At 36.3% G+C, this 17462-nt stretch overlaps 3 protein-coding genes across 5 annotated transcripts in view; 1 reads left to right on the top strand and 2 right to left on the bottom strand.

Annotated features, from left to right (window-relative positions):
• On the bottom strand, positions 8358-9363 carry LOC109229783. The gene is made up of 3 exons (XM_019395336.1): positions 9232-9363; positions 8912-9146; positions 8358-8827 (listed from the first exon to the last, which is right to left on the bottom strand). Exons 1-3 carry the CDS (start codon positions 9361-9363, stop codon positions 8358-8360), a joined length of 837 nt encoding a protein of 278 aa, XP_019250881.1.
• Positions 14023-15410, top strand: LOC109228537. Its single transcript, XM_019393660.1, has 2 exons — positions 14023-14335; positions 15105-15410. Exons 1-2 carry the CDS (start codon positions 14136-14138, stop codon positions 15235-15237), a joined length of 333 nt encoding a protein of 110 aa, XP_019249205.1. The 5' UTR covers positions 14023-14135; the 3' UTR covers positions 15238-15410.
• The window catches only part of LOC109228536 (respiratory burst oxidase homolog protein E-like), a 13695-nt gene continuing 11634 nt past the window's right edge, over positions 15402-17462 (bottom strand). For 2 of the 3 annotated variants that reach the window (XM_019393658.1, XM_019393657.1), the window contains 3 exons: positions 17205-17333; positions 16758-16836; positions 15402-16216 (listed from right to left, as the gene is read on the bottom strand). In XM_019393658.1, coding sequence (XP_019249203.1) covers positions 16107-16216; positions 16758-16836; positions 17205-17333 — 318 coding nt within the window. In that variant the 3' untranslated portion in view covers positions 15402-16106. The remainder of the gene's footprint in view (positions 16217-16757; positions 16837-17204; positions 17334-17462) is intronic. The other variant, XM_019393659.1, reaches the window with a different exon arrangement.

Genomic DNA, 17462 nt, shown 5'->3' with positions numbered 1-17462 from the left:
CCTAGCCACAGTTACAACAGGGGCGGACTCCTTTGTAGTGTTCCTCTGGCGAAACGCAGGAGCAGCGGCCCTCGGCCTCCGCGAGGATCCCCAGTCTAAAAACAAAAGAGAAATAAAGGAGATAAGAGGTCGGTCCCCACAAAACAATAAGAAGCAAGCAACCAGAAGACCACGACAATAAAGATTCAAAACGGGTAAACTCTTCGGTCATAGAAAGCGCAGGCCCGAACTTCTTGAGGAAGGCCGAACATTCACGAATCCCCTATGTGTAGGGAAGAACCCGGCTCACCCAATCATGGACGCCCCCGACTAAGGGAGGGGGTGCGGTCTCGGCTACAAAAAGAGAGCAAAATGTCAATACGATTGAAATTAGCGGAACCAACGCATAATACAAAAAAGAAGAGGGAGAAAAAGGGAGAAACGCTTACGGGCATAGTTCCAAACCTTGGGGAACCGACTTGCATTGACCACCACGTCCTCAATTTTGACGTAGAAGTAATTGAGCCAAAATTGGTGGTTTGCCTTGTCGTCCATCTTCACCACTAGACATTTGCTACCCCGGTGGCGAAGATGTAGCATCGTCCCCCTATGATAGCTAGGGGCGAAGAAGTGCATTAAGTGGCGAAGTGTTACCTCGACCCCGGCCAACTCTGTATACTTCGTAATCATGCGGATGAGTTTGTAGATATATGGAGAAAGTTGGGCCGGGCAGACTCGGTAATAGCGGCAGAACTCCTCGGCCAAGGGGATGGTGGAAAAGAATAACTGACATGGAAAGGGTACGCGTAGAAAGCGCAGTACCCAGGGCGGTGTATTTGCACCACGTCGTGCCTTGCTGGAACTAGGTCTATATGGGCAGGAATTTTGAATTTATCCCTAAATTCGGCAAGGCCCACCTCTTTCATCAACGACTCCGAAACCTCAGGGTCGTCTTCAGGCACCTTTGAAAAATCAGATCTTTCTTTGTCACTACGAGGGATTATCTCCTCCACCGTAGGAAGGTACCCGTCTTCAACAACAACTGAAACGCTATCATCATGGGGAGGCATGCGCACCGCCAAAGGAAGAGGTTCGGTTACTGATAATACTAAGGTTGGGAGATCCAAGAACTTAAAGAAAATAAGCTGATGAAATGCGGAAGTAGTAAAGAAATGAAAGCGGATTAAGAAAAGCAAGAAAAATAAACTAGATATGTCGAAATTCAAGGAAAGGTCCAAGAACCCCGAGATTAGGTTAATCTAGATTTTGCAAGATCCTAATGACAACAAGTTGATAATGAAACCAATTGCCTTCACTAGAGATAAACTAATCAAGAACTAGATTCGGATCTTGACTTCTAGTTTGAATAACTTACGACAACAACTAGTAAAAGAAACTAGTCGCGTTCGAAGAATATCAAAAGAAACCAAAGATATCACAAGAAAGAAAAATTATCTTACTACCTTAAGCTATGAACTAGTTAGGGTTTCAAGATAAATCTTCAAAGTAAAGTTCACAAAGGTTCAAAAGAACTCACAATAATAATAATATTAATCTTCAATAATGTTTTACAATGGAAGACAAGCACCCCTTTATATAGTAGTAAAGAAGGAGCCAGTCAAGACTTCAATAAATGAGAATTATATTCCCTAGAAGCATAGAAGACTACCCACACTAAGACCAATGTAGTCAACATACACATAGACCAATGCAAGTCAACATAGATTAAAACAACTATTAAATATATATTCTAGAAACTATTTTTGGGCTTATTTGGGCTGCTGAAAATTCCTCTCTTTTGGGGCAAATTTGGACCTCATTCCATCTCCTCTTGGACTTTAATTTGGGCCTCAAAATAGTTGTAAGACTTGGCCCAAAGATCCTCCTTGTGCTGGAGCTCTTCTTCTATTATAAGACACTTTTTAATTGCCAATTGAAGCCCATTAAGCTTGTCTTGAAATTTCTTTGTTTGAGACCTTGTCATGGGCCTTCTTGGAGCTTCCAGAGCTTCATCCTTCTCTTTTAATGATGTTGAGCTGCCATGAATGCTATCATTCCCCTCTTCTTGAAGAGAATTCGCCCTTGAATTCGAGCCTGCATCAAACAAGGAAAGATCAGAAACATTGAAGGTAGCACTAACTTGATATTCACTAGGAAGGTCAAGTTTGTAAGCATTGTCTCCAATCCTTTTAAGGACTTCAAATGGCCCATCTCCTCTTGGATCTAATTTGGATCTTCGTTTGGCAGGAAATCATTCCTTCCTAAAATGCACCCAAACTAAATCTCCAGGCTTAAAAATGACAGATTTTCGCCCCTTATTTCTTCTTAAGGCAGTTTGTTCATTCTTCTGTTCAATTGCAAGTCTTGTATGTTCATGAATCTTCTTCATCATTTCAGCCTTATTTCTACCATCAAGATTGACAATGTCATTAGTAGGCAAAGGTAACAAATCAAGGGGAGTGAAGGGATTGAATCCATAAACAACTTCAAAAGGAGACTTACTAGTAGAAGAGTGGATAGTTCTATTATAGGCAAACTCTACCATGGGCAAATGTTCTTCCCAAGAAGTTAATTTTCCTTTTAAAACAGCTCTCAACATATTCCCTAAGGTCCTATTAACTACTTCAGTTTGCCCATCAGTTTGTGGGTGACAAGATGTAGAAAATAGCAACTTAGTTCCCAACTTCGCCCAAAGAACTCTCCAAAAGTGACTTAAAAATTTAGCATCCCTATCACTAACGATAGTTTTAGGTATGCCATGTAATTTAACCACTTCCTTCACAAATAAATCAGCTACATGTAACGCATCATTAGTCTTCAAGCATGGAATAAAACGAGCCATTTTTGAAAACCTATCTACCACCCCAAATATACTATCCTTACCATACTTAGTTCTAGGAAGTCCTAACACAAAATTCATAGAAATATCAATCCAAGGAGAAGTAGGGACAGGTAAAGGAGTATAAAGGCCATGTGGTAACAATTTTGATTTGGCTTGTTTACATTCAAGACATTGAGAGCACACTTTTTCAACATCCTTTCGCATGCCAGGCCAAAAAAAAATGTTCAGCAAGTATATCCAAAGTGTTGGGCACTCCAAAGTGTCCCATGAGTCCACCACAATGTGCTTCCCTAACAAACAATTCACGCAAAGAGCAATTAGGAATACACAATTTATTTTCCTTAAAAAGGAACCCATCTTGAAGATTGAACCTCTCATAAGGACCCAACTTACATTCTGCAAAAGCCTTGCCAAAATCAGAATCATTAGAATAAAGTTCCTTGATTTGATCAAAACCCATCAATTTAAAAGTAAGAGAAGAAACCAAGACATACCTTCTTGAAAGTGCATCAGCAACCACATTCTCTTTTGTTTGCTTGTAAGAAATCACATATGGGAAAGTTTCAATGAATTCAACCTATTTTGCATGGCGCCGATTAAGCTTACCTTGGCTTTTCAAATATCTCAAGGATTCATGATCAGTCTTAACCACAAACTCTCTTGGCCACAAATAATGTTGTCATGTAGCTAAAGCCCTTACCAAAGCATATAGCTCTTTGTCATAAGTTGAGTAGTTCAGCGTAGTTCCACTCAGCTTTTCACTAAAGTATGCAATGGGCTTCGAGTCTTGCATTAAAACAACACCTATTCCTTTTCTAGAGGCATCACATTCAACCTCAAAAGATTTAGAAAAATCGGGTAATTGCAAAAGAGGAGCATAACACAATTTTTCTTTCAACAAGTTAAAAGCATCATCTTGTTCTTTTCCCCATGAAAAAACCTTATCTTTCTTAACAACTTCAGTTAAAGGAGCAGCAATGGTGCTAAAGTCTCGAACGAATCTCCTATAAAAACTAGCAAGCCCGTGAAAACTCCTAACTTCAGTTATACTGTTAGGTTTAGGCCATTCTTTAATTGCCTTGATTTTCTCTTCATCAACTTCAACTCCCTTAGAACTAACCACAAAACCCAAGAATACCACATGATCCACACAAAAAGTACACTTTTTAAGATTAGCAAACAAGTGTTGCTTTCTGAGAACTTCAAAAACTTGTTTTAAGTGTTCCACATGCTCATCTAGATTTTTAGAATAAATCAAGATATCATCAAAATAAACTACCACAAATTTCCCATGAAAATCCTTAAAGATATGATTCATCAATCTCATGAAAGTGCTGGGTGCATTAGTCAAGCCAAAAGGCATAACTAACCACTCATAAAGCCCATATTTGGTCTTAAAAGCAGTTTTCCATTCATCTCCAGGATTCATTCGAATCTGATGGTAACCACTTTTTAGATCAATTTTAGAAAAGATTTTGGATCCATGCAATTGATCCAACATGTCATCAAGACGAGGAATAGGATGGCGATACTTTACCGTTATCTTGTTGATTGCTCTACAATCCACGCACATCCTCCAAGTTCCATCCTTTTTGGGTACCAATAGGACGGGAACGGAGCAAGGGCTCATGCTCTCTCTCACAAAACCTTTCTCAAGCAACTCCTCAACTTGCCTTTGAAGCTCTTTTGTCTCTTCTGGATTACTCCTATAAGCAGGCCTATTTGGAATTTGTTCTCCAGGCACAAAGTCAATTTGGTGCTCAATGCCACGCAAAGGTGGTAGACCTTTAGGGATATCCTCAGGGAAGATATCATCAAAATCATGCAAAAGAGAAGAAACACTACTTGGCAAAGAAGAAGTTAGTGATTCAGAATTAATCAAAACTTCTTTGTAAGTAAGTAGTATAATAGGCAACCCCTCTTTCCTTGCATTCAAACACTCTTTGGCTTTTATGTACAAACTCTCCTTTTTCTTTTTCTTTGCCTCTTTCCGCTCACCAAAACTTTCCTTTTTATCACTTAAACCCTCTTTTACCACTTTGCCCAAGTTGCTGCCCTCTCTCTCTCTCTCTTGGCCATTTCTCTTTTTTTCTACCTCTTGGCCTTCTTTCTTTTCTTTTCCCTCAAGCTCATTTTTTTTTCCTCCCCTTTGTTTTCCCATCATTTCTCTCAATCTCTTTTGATCCTCAAACACTTGAGAAGGACTTAAAGGTGCAAGAGTATACTTCTTGCCATTAAGCTCAAGAGAATATCTATTCTTTCTTCCATCATGAAAAATATTCCTATCATATTGCCACGGACGACCTAACAAGATGTGGCAAGCTTGCATAGGAACCACATCACAAAGAACATCATCCACATACCTACCAACATTGAAGGAAATCATGCATTGTTTGTTGACTTTCAGTTCACCACTATCATTCAACCATTAGAGTCTATAGGGCTTAGGGCGTTTCATGCATGCAAGTTCTAACATGTTCACCAAGTGTGAACTCACCACATTAGCACAACTACCACTATAAACAATCATAGAACAAGTTTTCCCCTTTATTCCACACCTAATATGAAATATATTCTCTCTTTGTTCTTCACTACTGATTCCTAAACTAATAGTCATAATCCTCCTAACTACCCCAACCAAACCATCATTGGAAGTAACTCTACATCATCTTCACTCACACCTTCCTCTTCTTCCTCTTCCTCACTTTTTTCTCCCTCATATTCTCCAACTATAGTCCTCCTAGTTACCCCAACCAAACCATCATTAGGAAGTTCTACATCATCTTCACTTACTCCTCTCTCTTCTTCCTCACTTTTTTCACTCTCATATCCTCCATCTTCTCTCAAAAGAATATTTCTTCTATTTGGACATTCATGCATCATATGGCCTCTTCCATGACATTTGTGACATTGAATGGAACTAGAAGGTTTAGAGGATCTAGAATTGAAAGCTTTACCTCCCTCTTTCTCATCAACTTTACCTTTCCCCTTGTCTTCTTGAGGTCTAGAAATCACTTCTTGTTTTGGCCATGGCTTCTTGGAATTGGTGTTTGGCCGACTTCTCCATGAGCTAGCTTGCTGCCTTTCTATAGTTACATATTGTTGTATCTCTACTACATCAGCTATTTCTCTATTTAAACCATTAAGAAATCTAGCCATAGTGGCCTCTTCTTCTTCCATACAATTAGCTTGGACCATAGCCATATCCATAGCTTTAAAGTATTCATCAACAGTCATGGTTCCTTGCTTCAAGGTTTGAAGACGCAGTTGCAGGTCTCTTTGAAAGTGGGAAGGCACAAACCTCTTCCTCATGACTCTCTTCATCTCGGTCCAAGTAGCAATGGGTGGTTCTCCATCTTGTTGTCTGTCTCTTGTAAGCTTTTTCCACCAAATAGAAGCATAATCAGAAAATTCAACAATAGCAAGTTTAACCTTCTTACCTTCAGAGTAGTGGTGACAGTCAATGATGGCCTCAACTTTCCGCTCCCAGTCAAGGTACAAGTCTGGGTCTCTTGTGCCCTTGAAAGATGGCATCTTCATTTTTATGCTGCTAATATTATCATCTTCTACTCTACCTCGTTGTCCCCTCCTATCTCTTCCCACCCTATCTAGATTTACATCAAGATCATCAACAAAATCATCTATAGGGTTTTCTTGATTTACAATGGGGGCACGGGGTACATTTCTTCTATTATGAGGCCTAGGATTATTTCGAGGTTGTACATCAGGTTGATTTCCCCTCCTAAGTGCAGCTATTGTCTCATTTTGTTCGGCAATAGTATCCCTTATCTCTTGGAATTGCAAGTTCCATCTCTCGAATTGTTGATGCATAGCTTGTAGAGTGAAATCATTTCTTGCTCGGATTTCGGCTTTTTGAAGAGTCCTTTGTTCATCATCACTAGCATCTGTATGAGACATCTTTCTTAAAATAACAAAAATAATAATAATAGTTATCACTCAAACTTTGGCTCTTTCCCTCAATTGTTCTCGCTCACTCTTGCCTTTTTCCGCTCAACTAACCTTTGGAAAATACCTTGTAGATTTATAGTTAAACCCAACTCGTATCAAAGTCCTCAGTAGTAAAACAAGGAATTTTGGGGCACTAAAGAAAGTGAAGAACGAATCCTAAAAAGAGTAGGATTTAGTTGAAACAAACCTCGAACAAAGAAAAAGATTTTTTCTAGAACAAGATCAAAGGATTAGAAAAATTGATTTTTTTTTATTCTTAAAGATCTAGGATCCCCTCTTCTTGTTTCCTTTCTTGACTTTGGAAACAAACACAAATAAAAATTTGATTTCTTCAAGAGCAAATATGTTTCTCCCTTTTTTTTGTTTTTGTTTTTTTTTTTACTTTTTTTTATAGCGTACTATTCACTGCTACAGTAAATTTTTTTTTTTTTGCTCCTTTGTTCAAGAAATCCCCAAGATTTATTAAGAACGGAATCTTGATACAACCAACTCTGATACCACTTGATAATACTAAGGTTGGGAGATCCAAGAACTTAAAGAAAATAAGTTGATGAAATGCGGAAGTAGTAAAGAAATGAAAGCGGATTAAGAAAAGCAAGAAAAATAAACTAGATATGTCGAAATTCAAGGAAAGGTCCAAGAACCCCGAGATTAGGTTAATCTAGATTTTGACAAGATCCTAATGACAACAAGTTGGTTATGAAACCAATTGCCTTCACTAGAGATAAACTAATCAAGAACTAGATTCGGATCTTGACTTCTAGTTTGAATAACTTACGACAACAACTAGTAAAAGAAACTAGTCGCCTTCGAAGAATATCAAAAGAAACCAAAGATATCACAAGAAAAAAAAACTTATCTTACTACCTTAAGCTATGAACTAGTTAGGGTTGCAAGATAAATCTTCAAAGTAAAGTTCACAAAGGTTCAAAAGAACTCACAATAATAATAATATTAATCTTCAATAATGTTTTACAATGGAAGACAAGCACCCCTTTATATAGTACTCCCTCCGGTCCAATATGATGTGATTTTTGGCCTAATANCAGCGTCAGCTAATCCTTTCCAACTTTGATTGGCAGATTTACCCGGTAACTGGAAATAAGATTATGGCATATAATAGTAAGATGAACATGTCAGGTCCTAATCCTAGCTACAACACTCTGTGTAATCACATTTTTATTCCAACCTTGGTGGATAGGTTTATCCAATAATTGTGATTATAGGCTGTAGAATATTGTCTCATAGATTAATTAGTCAAGGAGCACTAAGGCCTCATTTGTTTTTATTAAGATTAAGAGGTCTGAATCTGAACACACGTCTGAATATGAAAAAGTGTATTAAGATTCAGACGTCTGAATCTGAATACGCAACTGAATAATTAATATACTATCTCTGAATCTGAACACTGAATGATTAAGACTGTTTGTTTTTAGTATCTGAATATGTGCAATTTATCTATATTTAAACATATATAAAATTCAAATAAAATAGTTAATTAACATTATTTCAAATTCTAATGTTCACACATTAAAAACATATTTCTAATAACAAAAATATAAAACTATCAAGCATTTCCTCTTCCTTGCATTAGCTGAAGTGCAATTTCTTCACGCATATTGTTCATAAATTGAGAATCTTCAGTTGTCCAGCTAGGTCCATTTGTTTCATCCAATACTTGTTCGTGTTCTCCTTCTTCCTCAAATATTATTTGAGGCAAATCATATTGATTAAACATGTCATCATTTAGTCGCTCTTTTCTGATAAAATTATGAACTGCAAAACATGCAATAACAACATCTCTTTGGACATCAATAGAATATGGAGCCATCTTGTCCAATATTGGGAATCTTGCTTTTAAAACTCCATAAGCACGTTCAATAACATTTCTGAGTCGTGCATGAGCATGGTTAAATTTTTCCTCCTTATTTATGGCCCGTCTACGATGATAATCTCCTAACCAATATCGAATATTACGATATGGTGCTAGAAATCCTCGAGTATTAGGATACGCCGCATCACATAAATAGTACTTATCTGTCATCAAAAGAAAAAGTTAAATGAATATAATAAACATCTAACTTATTATTTCAGAATAGTTTAAAAAGTTGTATCACTTACTAGAAGGAGGAAATGGAAAGCCATTATCTGGATTAGATGTGATCTCTGTTAGAACACGTGCATCATGTGCTACCCTTTCCCATCCAGCATAAACATAAGTAAAGACCATGTTAAAATCACATATAGCTAAAACATTCTGATAACATTTACCCTTTCCTCTTCCTCTGTAAATAATTTGTTGATTAGCTGGAATAACTGCATGTACTAATGTCCCGTCGAGTGCACCTATTGCACCCTGCAAATAAAAATAATAATTTTATGTTAATAGTTATGAATTTTTTTCTTACGGAGTTATATAATAATTTTATAGCACATAATACCTTAAAATATTTTTGTAACTTTTTATGAGCACCAGAAATTTGTGGATTTGAATCAGAGGTTGTAGATGATATCATCTCTTTTGCAAATAACATCATTGCTTCAAGAACCTCATGAAAATATTTGTGAACCATTTGCGAAGAATGTTGAAATCTTCTCTTCATAACCACAAAACGCTCATTATGACCTATAATGGTCAGGAATATTGCTATCTTTTCTTTGACGGAAATATATTTGCTATCTATGAGCCAACCTTTATGACTAAAATGCTGACATAGCCGAACATATACTTCACGAGACATGCGCATCAGTTCTAAACACTGTCTACTAGAGCCGGACAACAATTCTTGTGTGTACTTTTCACCTGATAAAGATGAAGTTAAATTTTTATTTCTTTGGATATTCTTGAGTCTAAAATGATTTTTACACAAATACAAGATCATCAACGCTAATACTTGATCCTCAATGTCCATGTCAAAACTGTTGTAACAAAGAGAATGTGTAATACACAATAGTAAGCATACCACATCATGTATTTGAAAAATATTTAAAAGTTACATGATCAAAATAAATTAATTAATAAAACAATACCACGCAAATAAAACATACTTCAAATAAGACATTTCAAAAAGGTATATCACAGATTAAAAATATTCCACGAGCATAATATAATATTAAAAAGTTAAACAAGCATAATCGATAATAGTTGGAAAAACCAAAGAAGGTTTCATATTATTAACGTCTAATTAATAATCTAGCTAATTAGCAAAATCAAATAAGCCCCATTTTTTTTCTCATGGCCTTAATCCAATTCTCTAATTTGTCGACCTCGGTAATGTTCATCCATGCTTTCCTGTAGCTGTCACCTTCACAAGGTATACTAACAGTTGCACTGTATAATGGTTCTTCCCATCCAAGTTCTTCTAGTTTTACCATGCACTCTTCAACGTCAGGCCCGCTATTTTTTTTAACCAATAACTCTAATGCATTACTCATCTTCTCTTCAATGTCCAATTGAGATGATGCGATTTTTTTTTCTTTCCCAAATGTTTCTTTTCAATTGGAACTGAAGACTGAGATGGATAATCAGTAGGAGCTCCATCATTCTTATTACCAACTAGATCTTCGATGCTATCAAGTGTATCTACATCTATAGTAGTAGCTACAGAAGAGACACCAGGGCGGGGATATGTACAACTTGGACTCCAACCATGAATTCCTATTGTAGTAGAACCCTCAAAAAGTTTTGTACAAAGATCTGGGAATGGTAGAGGCGAGGTCTTCAATGCCTTTGCTTTTGGATGAGCCTATAATAAAGAGATTTTTAATATGCATGTCAAACTTTTTTCTTTATAGAAAAGAAAAAAGGAAAAATTAAATTACTAGATAATGAACTAACCTTTATGTACTCATCCCACTCACTATTAGACATTAGAATGGTATTGGTTGTTGGGTCATAAATATTGCCGGTCTTTTTGGTTATTGGCAACCAAGCTTGATACTTTTCTTTTAGATAATCATAATGATTCTTCATCTGCTTTTGTGTGACGCTAAAGCCATGAGAAGTCTCCAACACTAGTCTAACTTTGTTCCATCAATCTGCCTTTAAACTACTTCCAAGTCTCCCGTTTAAGGATATTTCTTGGATACAACTTTCTAAAAAGGTTTTTACTACATTCATATTTTTCCAACTTGCTCTTGAATTTTCACTAGATTGTTCCTTAGCTGAAATATAAAATAGTAATGATTATAGAAAATGAGCTGATGAGGCAAAATGAAGATATTATCAGCTTAACAGACTTTATCTTTTTTTCTCCAACACAAAAGATCTGATTATTACTTATGCCAGAGGTAAGGAAAGGTGTTCTCATATAAAATAAAAACATTAAGCAGAAGTAACTTGAGAAAAGACCCTCTGGCATAATATTGTTGACAAAGTCAGGGAATAATGGACAAGCAATATAAACTCTAGTCTGTGTCACACAACAAAAGTTCAGATATTTTGATTTGGTATTGGCAAAATGCAGCTCTTACATTCTTTATATAGTTCATAACATAGTATGCGAGTTTCTACTTTCAAGTTGTGATTGTAAGCGAGTTATATTAATTATAACTTCTTTTTATATTTCTACCCCATATTGATATTGTGTATGGAAAGATTGGGAAAGGGGGGGTTCCTTCTTCTTAGTTTTTCACAGTTTCATTGTTTCTTTCTAAAAAAAAAATCAAAAACCCCTTTGCTAATACAATCCAGAGATAAACCTCAAAAGTTTCATAAAAATTTCTAATTTTTCACTGTAGAACTAACTATCAGAGAATATAATTGAAATCTTGAAACTCAAACAAGTATTATACAAAATAATAGGCAAGGGAATTGGGAATCTCATAAAATAATGGCAAGAAATTCTAAAGGTTTTAGAACTTACCTGTTGAAGAGAAAACAAATTAGAGTAGATGATGATAGATGGAGAGTGAAAGAGGCGTGAAATTTATGCAAAGAAGATGGAGAAGAGAAGCGTGAAACTTTGCTAAAATAAAGCAGTCGTTGAGCGAAACTTTGCGAAAATAAAGTCAGTACCGTTTTTTCAAGAGTCTGAGCGACAGTAGGACTTTGTTATGGATCTACCCGAATAAGATCTTTTCAGACCTATTAAGAGCTTTTAAAAGAGAAAAAACAAATAGACTTAATGGGCTGGATCTGAATAATTAGAGTTAAGATTTAAAAAACAAATACACTTAATGGGCTAGATCTGAATGATTCAGATTCAGACCTCCATTAGGTGCAAACAAATGAAGCCTAAAACAACTATTAAATATATATTCTAGAAACTATTTTTGGGCTTGTTTGGGCTGCTGAAAATTCCTCTCTTTTGGGGAAAATTTAGGCCTCATTCCATCTCCTCTTGGATTTTAATTTGGGCCTCAAAATAGTTGTAAGACTTGGCCCAAAGATCCTCCTTGTGCTGGAGCTCTTCTTCTATTATAAGACACTTTTTAATTGCCAATTGAAGCCCATTAAGCTTGTCTTGAAATTTCTTTGTTTGAGACCTTGTCATGGGCCTTCTTGGAGCTTCCAGAGCTTCATCCTTCTCCTTTAATGATGTTGAGCTGCCATGAATGTTATCAGTTACCCTCCCAGAACTAGAAAATACGTTAACCATCTTTGCTTGTTTATATATAAAGAAGATATAAGCACAGAAGAGTCGTGAGTAGAAGAAGTCACCAGAATCGGTGAAAGCAAGAATACGGGAGTAAAGGTAATGAGAGCAAGAACTCTGAATGAAGAAGGAAGAAGGGGACACAGGGATTCAATATCTAAGGGTGTAAAGAATAAGGCAAAGGGTTTCATATCCCTATTTATGAGAATTCAGGCATCAATACAGCAAACCGTCAATGCCTAGCGCATGTATCGAAATGGCAGATGCACGGGAAACGACGTAAGGCATCGGGAAAACGCGCAATAATGACGCATAATGTCATGATGTCATTCTGAATCGACGTGACCCTAGGTTGCGGCTCACAAAGAGCCACATTGCTACCACGTCTGAAACCCTACTACTCGACCTGTTCGCCTAAACTTCTCAACCATAACTAACAGAGTCCGCTCATCGAGGTCGTCCAGGGTCGACCCCGATGAGCGGAGGGACTAACTGTTTAGGTCAAAATCTGCCCCAAGAGAATTTAGCACGAAGTGGTGTTATGGAAAATGATGTGGCTGAGGTCGACTAGTAAATAATGGGGCTCATAGCCGGGCGGTCAATAACGACCGAGGTCAAGTATCAAGAACAGAGTACTAATAATAGGATTTTTAAGGGAATATTTCATTGAATATTCTCTGTACTTGTACTTTTAGGGTTGACTGGGGATATGTCCCATATAAATAGAAAAAGAGATAAGGGGAAAGGACATGTAATATTCATTTGATAAGAACACTTTTTGATAAGAAGACTCTCTCTCTCCAGAAAAGATACAAACACTACCTTTTTACTAAGATTCTACCATCCATTATTCCATACTTTTCCATTCGATCCAAGAATAGTTCCAATATTTTAGGATTTGTCTGTACTCATCATTGTCAGAAAGAAGAATCATGCACCTCATTCAATATTGGGTGAGTCATTCTCCTTATTACATTAATGCCATTTACGGTTATTTATTACTTGATATTCTTCTATCATTGCTCAAGTTTCTTGGAATATTAAATGAACACTGTATTTAATTCCTCACAGATGGTGCCAAATTGTTTGACCAAAAAGTATAAACCTTCGGTTAAACTAATTAATCTCGTGTTAATTAGTTCTAAATCTAGAAGTATTATCATTGACTAGGTTTAACCCCTTATTACACAAAATTAATTAATTTAACAGAAGGTTTATACTTTTTGGTCAAACACCCGTCACTCTAATAATTGTCCAGTTTGATTCTTTAACATTTCATGCGAACACATAAACAAACAAAACGATTCAAATATATCTTTAAATTATCAAATGGTTTCTATATACATTATTTATATATTTTTGTAGTTGAAAAAGAAAAAAAATTAATTTTGATATTTAATTATACTTTAAATTTTGATACCATTGAGTAATTATTTATAAACTTTTCACTCTCCTAGAATTTTTTTAAATCTTTTTTAAGGTATTTTAATCCATAATTAGAAATTTGTTAACTTTTTATTACAACACAAAACTGCTTATATTGTTGCTCATAAATACATTTTCTGAAAAAGATATTTTTAACTTACAAAAAATTCGACCAAAATATACTTTTAATTCTCAAATTATAATCCATTATAACTTCAATGTAACATGTTTGCAAATGAAACAGCCATTCCAGTCCAAACTCCTAAAAACCCTAGTACAAGAGTAGGAGGGGAAACCTAAATTATTGGAGATTGAATTGATAAATGGATACCCAATTTCGTGAATTTGCCTCTGATACTATGGAGGGAATACATAAGGCTTATCGTAGTGCGATGTCTCAGGATCCAAGTAGCAGCTTAAGTTCCATTTCTGCTGCTTTTCAAAAGCCTACCGTTAAATCTTCAGGCTCTGTTTCTGTTTCTTCCGCTGATCAGTCACAACTCTTGCTTACTCGCTCTCCCACGTAATTTCTCCTTAAGTTTCTCAGTTTGCTCTTCATATATATGTACTTTTTTATAACTGTGGTGTCCGAGCCAATTTGCTCAGTTTATTCTTTATATTGGTGAGCCAGCCTGAGGGTCTATCGGAAACCGTCTCTCTGCCCTTCCAGGTAGGGATAAGGCTGCATACATCTTACCCTCCCAGACCCCACTACACTGGGATGTTGTTGTTGTTCGTAAGCCGAGGGTCTACCGGGACCGGCCTCTCTACCTCCACAAGGTAGGTAATGTAGGTAGGGGCAGAGGTAGAGGCGGATCTGGTATTTCTAGTACATAGTTGCACTACTTAAAGAAAAGGAGGAAAAACTATATTAAGTGGGAATTGATCCCTATTCCTCTTGATAAATAACTCAATCTTCAACCAAGTGCACCATGAGTTCCAACAGCTAATAATATACCAATTCTAAAAAACACGTATATAAAATATCTAATTTTGCGGAGAGACCATGGGTTCACCTGCCCCATAATCTCCCCTTTAAATTCGCCCCTGGTAGGGGTAAGGTGTGTGTACACAATACCCTTTCCAGACCCTACACCGTGGTAATACACTGAGTATGTTGATGTTATTGTATTCTTTATATTGGCTTATTTTATTTTATTTTTTACAATTTACCCTGTCTAGCGTGATGTTAATCTCGTATCTTTGATAATCTTTAGCATCTTATTGCAAGGAATGTAACAAATGGAAATGGGTGATGCTCTTATGGTAAAGCTGTATATCTTTGATTGCAGACAAGCAGTATCACTATGGACTTGTTCAAAGCTCTGTGCCATTTGCTTTGTTGCTGGAGTAGTTGTTGGTTATACACTGAAGCGCCGTGTACGCCGATGGGCTTCCAAACTTCTCAAGGGATTGAAAGACTAACAAGTTTTGGATATTTACAGTTTCTTATTCTAATTGCGTTTTCCATGTAGGTAACACATTGTACTGTTATTTTCAATGATATACAGAAGTCTTTTATGATTCTTTGCTGCACAAGTGCTGAATGTATTTATATTCACTGTTTCCCTGTGTTTGATGCAAAAAAATTATATCAACTTTCTTCAGTATTCTTTATTGACAGCTCTCATCCACACTGTAATTTCTGATATGTCAATGGACCTTTTTGACAACATAAGAAAATATAACAATTTATAGAAACAAATACACGAGACAATTTATTTATCTTGCAGTAAGAAAATAATCCTTTCCATCGCTGGTTAGGACACTTGATAAATGTAACTGCCTTGTAGTAGCTTGATTTCTCATGTGCTTACCCCTCATAAAGCAGCATCACATCTTCTTCCTTTTTTTTCTTTCTTTCCATATTACTTCCTTCTCTTGCGCTCTTTTCTTTAATTATCCTCTTCATCCTTACACTTGCTGCTTAGTGATATTCACACATGCACTGAGGATGTGATATACCCTTCTTCACACCCTGCACATAGGTGCATAGTAGTGGGACAATATTGTTCCTATGTTTTTGATAGTGTAACGACAGACATGATTGCTTTCTTGTATCAGTAGGAAGATCTTTTTGTGGAGATCCCAAAAGGACAAATATTTACATTTTCCCATAGATAGAACTCTACTCTTTTGATTTCTTTCTCTATTATAACTTGTATGATATATGCATTTACATTTCTCTGAATCAATGTGTATTGGTACATGCATTCCTCTTAATCTATGGACAATTACAAAAAATAAAAAGAAAAAAAAGTATACCGTGTTGGTTATTTGCGAAATTTGCTATTTCAAAAGTACTCCTTGTGGAACTCAAATCTTGTGGATGTCTTGTAAGTCAATTCTTGTGATAGCTTCTTCAATTCCTTTGCCAACGCAGGCAACCCACAATAGAAGACTCCTGTGAATCATGTGTAACTGTGTTATTAACAAATCTAGCTTGATTGATTAATACTCTTCCTTTCTTTTTAGCTCTTTTTTCCTTCCCCTCTAAAATGCAAAATGTTACCACGGAAAGGCCCCGTTGGTTACTTCTTCCTTCAATGGTCACGAAGAAACTAACATAGTTTCTCGTATCAGCTTGATCTAACTGTATGAGTTTTTTTTGAAGTTTAAAGAACACATTTTTCATCTCATCTGTTACTACCTGTTTAGTTTCCTTCAAAAGATAAGTTAGGATTTATAGTGCCATACTGGTCGTTATTGTGATCTATATTTTCTGTCATTAAAGTTCCGCTTCAAGTTTAATCTGTTCTATTTTATATATAAAGTTTCTTTCTTCGCCTCTATTATGTGATAATTTCCATGGGCAGGAGGTTTGGACATATTGGTGAAGTGTCCTTTAGCTCTAGAGGTGAACAAATAGGCTCAGGTAACACAACACTTCTTGGAACCACGTATGCTTACAGTTTATCCAAGTTTAGGTTGTAGAAATTCTTTACCTACGGTGGAGTACGGATGTTTTGAAGCTATTTTGCTGAATACTTCTTTCCATTTGGGCCTTGCAAAATGCGTCCTTACCTGCAGTAGAATTAGTTTAATTAGTACTAGCCTATGTTGCTCTGACTCACCGAAAATATCGCCGGATACGTGTCGGATCCACCAAAAGTAGTGTATTTTTGGAGGATCTGACACGGCTGCGGCAACATTTTGGAGAGTCCGCGCAACAATAGGTACTAGCTGGAGAACGATTCACTTCAAGTTTGTTTCTCTCTATTCTGTGTTGTGGTTGAAGACTTCTCATGAAATTTAGCAGCTTTCGAGTAATAGAAACTTTCTCTATCTAGAACATGGCACTCTTTAAGCTAAGCTGAAAACTGTTCTTTCTTATATGTTTCTTTTCCATTGCTCTTTTAGAGGGTTTGGTTGAGAGTGGTGATGGATCATACCTGAGTGCCAGATAGGATGTCAACACCATGTTTTGCATGGTTGAGCGCCTGGACCATAGTGATGAGAGTTGACCTGGCATCGCCCTCTTCATAAACACTCGTTAGATAATTGTGCATCTCTATCAGACCCTGTTTCATTGAAATCATCAGAAAAGATATAGCTGAGCCAATTAGTTATAGATCATAGCAGAATCCCAGAAAGGAGGAAAAAGTGTGGGTTTTTTTTTTTTTTTTTTTTTTTTTTTTTTTTTTTAAATG

This window comes from Nicotiana attenuata, chromosome 7 (genome assembly GCF_001879085.1).
Source record: "Nicotiana attenuata strain UT chromosome 7, NIATTr2, whole genome shotgun sequence".
In the NCBI taxonomy this organism is placed as follows: domain Eukaryota; kingdom Viridiplantae; phylum Streptophyta; class Magnoliopsida; order Solanales; family Solanaceae; genus Nicotiana; species Nicotiana attenuata.
This window is presented reverse-complemented; position numbering and strand designations above follow the sequence as displayed.

Excerpts from the sequence above, each read along its gene's own strand:
- LOC109229783 (XM_019395336.1), bottom strand. The coding sequence starts at position 9,363 with ATGGTTCACAAATATTTTCATGAGGTTCTTGAAGCAATGATGTTATTT. Across the intron at positions 9,147-9,231 it reads AGTTACAAAAATATTTTAAG|GGTGCAATAGGTGCACTCGA; the intron begins GTATTATGTGCT and ends TTTTATTTGCAG. Across the intron at positions 8,828-8,911 it reads CTTTCCATTTCCTCCTTCTA|ATAAGTACTATTTATGTGAT; the intron begins GTAAGTGATACA and ends TTTTGATGACAG.
- LOC109228537 (XM_019393660.1), top strand. The coding sequence starts at position 14,136 with ATGGATACCCAATTTCGTGAATTTGCCTCTGATACTATGGAGGGAATA. Across the intron at positions 14,336-15,104 it reads TTGCTTACTCGCTCTCCCAC|ACAAGCAGTATCACTATGGA; the intron begins GTAATTTCTCCT and ends CTTTGATTGCAG.